Source organism: Pipistrellus hanaki (genome assembly GCF_964339955.1).
Source record: "Pipistrellus hanaki genome assembly, chromosome: 13".
NCBI lineage: Eukaryota > Metazoa > Chordata > Mammalia > Chiroptera > Vespertilionidae > Pipistrellus > Pipistrellus hanaki.
Genome location: NC_140515.1, coordinates 60,050,590 through 60,055,726, shown reverse-complemented (window position 1 = coordinate 60,055,726; position 5,137 = coordinate 60,050,590). Strand labels below are relative to the sequence as shown.

Below are 5,137 nucleotides of genomic sequence, written 5' to 3'. Positions count from 1 at the left end.
TCACAAGGTCACCAGGATGCCCAGGGGCAGCACCAGGCACAGGGGCAGGGCGGACAGGTCTGTGGAGTCGTGCGAGGAAGCCAGGTTCATCTGCTCAATGACCCAGTCCTTGTGGACACTGACTTCCGTGTAAACTCCAGGGTATTTGCCACTGCAGTCGATGACCCAGCTCGCAATCCCCACCTGGACCCAGGTTTTATTAAACTCACAGACCAGGGGGCTCCCAGAATCTCCCTGGAGAGAGACAGAGAGAGAGAAACAAATGGAGCAACAAAGACCAACATCAGAGCCACTGGCTGCCCGCAAGGCACTGGACACACATGGGCGCCCCCAGGCCCAGGTTTCTGAGAAAGAGATTTAAAAGCTGGAGATTTGTATACTTTCTCAAAAAACTGTGCCCAGAAAATACTGACTATAAACAGACCACGTACACACTCTGAGACAGCAATAATGACTGAAGCCCTTACCGAATGCATTGCCTGTCACCCAGAAGGGGCTCACAACATGTGACCCATCTTACTGGTGTGTCCTGCCTGCACCAACCCCCCTCCCTGCTCCCCTGCAGGCAGCATCCTCTCCTCTTTACTGAAAGGCTGGATCAGGGTCAGACCCGCCTGGCAGAGCCCCTGCAGCGTGTCCGTGGAATCCCCTTCCTTCGAATGGAGAGGGAATGGGGGTAGGGGGCAGGCAGGTCCCAGGCCTGTGATGACGAACCCCAGGGGCAGCCCAGGGCAGAGGTGGCAAAGGCTGTGGATTGACCTGGCAGACGGCCTTCTGGAGTTCGCTGGAAGCACAGACAAACCCTTTCATGACCGGTGGGTTAAACCAGGAGCCCGAGGTGTTCTTGATGACCTCGTTACACTTATCTTGGCGGATGATCTTTAGCTCAGCCTCCTGCAGCAACTCTCGGTCTGCCTCTGAATCTGGAAAGACAGTGTCGGATGAGGGGGTCTGCTCAGGGGCACCCACTCTGGCTCCCCACAGGGCCGCACACGGACATCCTCCTAGGGCAGCGGCTCCTGTCCCCACTGGACATTGGAGGAAAGGAGACCCAAGGTGGACATGGGGAGAGGAGGAGGTAAGCATCAAAACCAAGACAAGAGAAGGAAGAACCGATCAGGACTGGAGGAGGCAAGGCCTTGTCAGCCTGAGAGATTGAACCAAGCACCTGTCACTCTGAGTGCCCTCCGCCATGGCGACAGGTGTCCTAGACATCAGCATTTCTTTCCCTTGGAGCAGGGTCTCAGCCTGTCGTCAGGAAGTGTCCCTCAGGCACCAAACCCAGCCTCCCAGGGCAGGAGGCCCAGCAGTGTCCGAGAGGCACTCTCGACGGCCGCTTCTCACGGAAAACTCCCCAAGCACCCAGGCAGGCACTTCCAGTTAGACGGCTCCGATTAGCAGACAACACCCACCTGCTTGTCACCCAACGTCCTGGCCCGTGAACACTAATGTGACCCCATCAAACTGCCCCAGCAGCAGCGTCTCCCCTCCGCCCTCACCCTCTCGCTGGAGAACTGCCTGCCTCCCTGGCCTCCTTCGGCTTCCACCCCAGGGCACCTCTCCCCCGGCCTGAAAGGGCCTCACAGGCTCACCGTTTTCCTTCACTTTGCCCCATCCCGCCACCCAGCAGTCCGTGCCGGTTTGCACCAAGAACGTCTTTTCAGGGAAGCACACGGGCTGGATGTGGGCGGAGTATTTCACGGGGGACTGGAGCAGAATCAGGGCAATGTCGTTGAGGAGTCCGATAGTGTTGAAACCTTGGTGAATGACAATGTCACGAACCGGGACTTTGATGGTATGCTTGGAGGTCACGTTCACGTGTATGCCTCCCACCTTCAGGATGTAATCCAGGTAGCTGCAGAGAGATCCTGGGTGCTCTGTGACCCCTTCCACGTGGTCTAGGTCTTCCCAGCCCAGTCCTATCTCAAACACCGGCCACCAGCCACTTCCCTCCCCGGGCCCCGGGCCCCCGGCCCCCGGCCCCCAGCCCCTCCACCCCGGGGTTCTCAGAGTCCGGTCCTTGGAGGAGCAGCATCCACATCCCTGGCAATGTGTCCAAAAGGCAAAGACCCTATCTGGTTGCTGAATCAAATTTCTGGGCTTGGGGACAGGCCATCTATATTGACAGGCTCCGCAGGTCTCTCTGGGCTCATTAAAGCCTGAGACCAAATGGGTACCACACCCCCCCTAAGAACCCCCCAAAGTCTTTGCCCACACACTGCCCCCCACTGGCGTCTCCCCGCTTCTTGCCACGCGGTGAAGGCTAACCAGCCCTGGCTTCAAAGCAGCGGCTTTGAACCAGGTTTTGGATCTGGACTGTTCAGGCTCCGAAGGGCCCTACCACCACCTGCCTCTGCCCACAGCCGGGAAAGCTCAGGGAGGGACCGGCCAGGGGCTGCCCGGAGCCTGGAGCACTCACCCATGGATGCAGTGGGCGGCGGTCAGGACCCAGCGGTTGGCGATGAGGGAGCCCCCGCACACGTGATGGCCTCCGATTTGCAGGCTCACCTGCCAGGGCCACCGCCCCTCCGCAGCCGGCCGGCCGCCCACGATCCTCGTGGTCTGGTGGCCGCAGCCTGGAGCTGTGAGGAGGGAGCACCGAGAGGGTCGCGCCCCGGCACCCCACACAGGCCCGGGATCCCCGGGAATCTCTGGGCCCAGAGCTGGGAAGGTCATGCCCCCGGACCCCCCCAGCACCGGCCGGCCCTGCAGCATCACCTGAAGGCAGGTGCTGCGTCACGCCGCCTCCCGCTGGGGGCGGGGCGGGCGGTGTAGGCGATGCGGGCGCTGTGGTCCGTGCGGGCGGTGGAGGCGGTGGAGGCGCTGTGGGCGCTGCGGGTGGTGCGGGCGCTGCGGTCGGTGCAGGCGCTGCTGTCGTTGCGGGCGGTGCGGTTGGAGCGGGCGGTGTCTGGAGGGCCATCACCGTTGGGTAGGCACCAGAGCCCCCCGGGATAGACGCCGCCAAAGGGGGGGACCCGGGGGCCTCGAAGGGCCCCTGAGCCCACACAGCTGGCAACTCCCGAGGGCTCGCCCCAGGGTCCCGGCGGCCGCCCCCCGCGGGGGGGGGTGAGGGTGCCCGCAGCGCCGCCCCTCCCCAGCGGCCCTCCCCGCCCGCCCGGGCCTCGGGGAGCCGGGGCTGTGGCAGCAGGAGCAGGACCAGGAGGCCCAGGGCGCGGGTGCCAAGGCCCGGTAACGGCATGGGCCCCGCTGGTAGCCCTCCGCCGGCGCCCCCTCAGCGGCTGCGGCCCTGCCTGCCCGGGTGGTGGCGGAACCAGGGTCACGCTGCGTGCGTGCTTGCGTAGGTGCGTGCGTGTGCGCGTGCATATGTGCGTGTGTTTGCGTATGTGCGTGCGTGGGGTCACCTGGGGGTCAGAGCCTGTTCACGCAGCTGCGCTCCCAGCCGGGCTGCTGGGACCAGGCCTTCCTTTCTCCTTGTTTCCTTTGGCGGCGCCACGTGCAGCGCTGAGGCCGGAAGCAGCCCCAGTGCCCATTGGGGTGGGGAAGCCCCCTACGGCGGAATGCTCCGCTGCTGCGAAAAAGGAAGGCCTCATTCCATTGGCAACAGCGTGGGTGGCCGGAGAGCATTATGCTGAGAGAGTCGGTGGGAGAAAGGTGAGTGTCCCATGATCACTCGTTGGTGGAATCTAATGACCAACATAAACTGACGAACAAAATAGATCCAGAGGCAGAGGAGCTGGAGGAGACCACCAACCTCAGAGGAAAGGTGGGAGGGGACGGGGGAGTAAGAGATCTGCCCAAGGTCGTGCATGCGTATGGGCAGGACTCCTGGGGGGTGGGGGCAGGGACACTGGGGGCAAAAGGAGACCTATCTAATACTTTAAACAATAAAGAATAAAATAAAATAAAGTGGAACCGACTTAACCTCCTAGCAGCAGTGGGGAAAAACAACAACAAAACCTTCAACTCCTTAACATAAAGGTTGCACTTAACATTACTAGACACTACGTTAGAGATAACAGTGCTGCTTAAAAAAAAATCAACCCCCATGTGAAAAGAGCCATTAGCAAAATGCAAATTAAAACTCCATTGAGATTTCACTGCACACCTAACAGACTGACTGAAGTTAAAAATAGCCAGCAGGTATGGCCCAGTGGTTGTGTCAACCTATGAACCAGGAGGCAGTTCCCCTCAGGCTGCAGGCTCGATCCCCTGTAGGGGGCATGCAGGAGGCAGCAAGTCAGACATTCTCTCTCATCATTGATGTTTTGAGATATATATATATCGATAAAAGCATAAGATGCAAATTGACCATACCTTTGCAATGCCCACCAGCCAATCAGGAGTGAGTATGCAAATTAACCCAACAAAGATGGATGGTTAATTTGCATACACAGTCACCATGTGGCTGGGGGTAGGGTGGGATGCTTGCCTCTGGGCAGTGTGGAAAGGCAGAAAGGCGGCTCCAGGTCAGAGCGAAGGTGGTGCCAGCAGCCAGGGGAAGAAAGGCCCATTCTTTCACAAATCTTCGTGCATCGGTGTGTGTGTGTGTGTGTGTGTGTGTGTGTATAACACCCAATACTGACAGGGATGCAGATATTGAATCATTCATACATTGTGCCAGGAATGTAAAATATTCCTGTAAACCTCTCTGGAAAACAGATTGGCAGTTTCTTAAAAAATAAAATATGCAATTACCACATGACCTAGTAATTGCGCTCCTGGGCATTTATCCCAGAGAAATAAGATTTATGTTCACACACATACACACACACAAAAATAACTGTTCAAATGTTTATGGTAGCTAAATCCATAACATATTAGTCCCCCCGTATCCACGGGTTCACCCTCTGTGGTTTCAGTTACCCATGGCCAGTTGTGGCCCAGAAATGTTGAATGGAAAAATCCCAGAAATAAACAATTCACACGTTTTAAATGTCCCTCCATCCTGAGTAGCAGGGTGAAATATCACGCTGCCTGCAAAGTATGGGAATCACCCCCTTGCCCACGTCCCCACGCTCTCCACGCACCACCCACCCGCTAGTCACTCACGCCATCTCCGTGGTCAGGTTGACTGCCTCAGTATCGCGGTGCTGTGTCCAAGTCACCTCAATTTCCTGACTCCTGGCCCCAAAGCTCAAGAAGGATGATGCTGGCAATTTGGATGCGCCAAAGAGAA

General features: G+C 58.3%; 1 protein-coding gene across 1 annotated transcript; it reads right to left on the bottom strand.

Moving 5' to 3' along the window:
- LOC311631530 (serine protease 44-like) lies at positions 1-4,828 on the bottom strand (the record flags this gene model as incomplete). Its single annotated transcript, XM_084901711.1, has 6 exons — positions 1-234; positions 760-923; positions 1,593-1,855; positions 2,420-2,582; positions 2,741-2,908; positions 4,825-4,828. 6 exons carry the CDS (start codon positions 4,826-4,828, stop codon positions 1-3), a joined length of 996 nt encoding a protein of 331 aa, XP_084757837.1.
- Between the last annotated feature and the right edge of the window lie 309 nt (positions 4,829-5,137).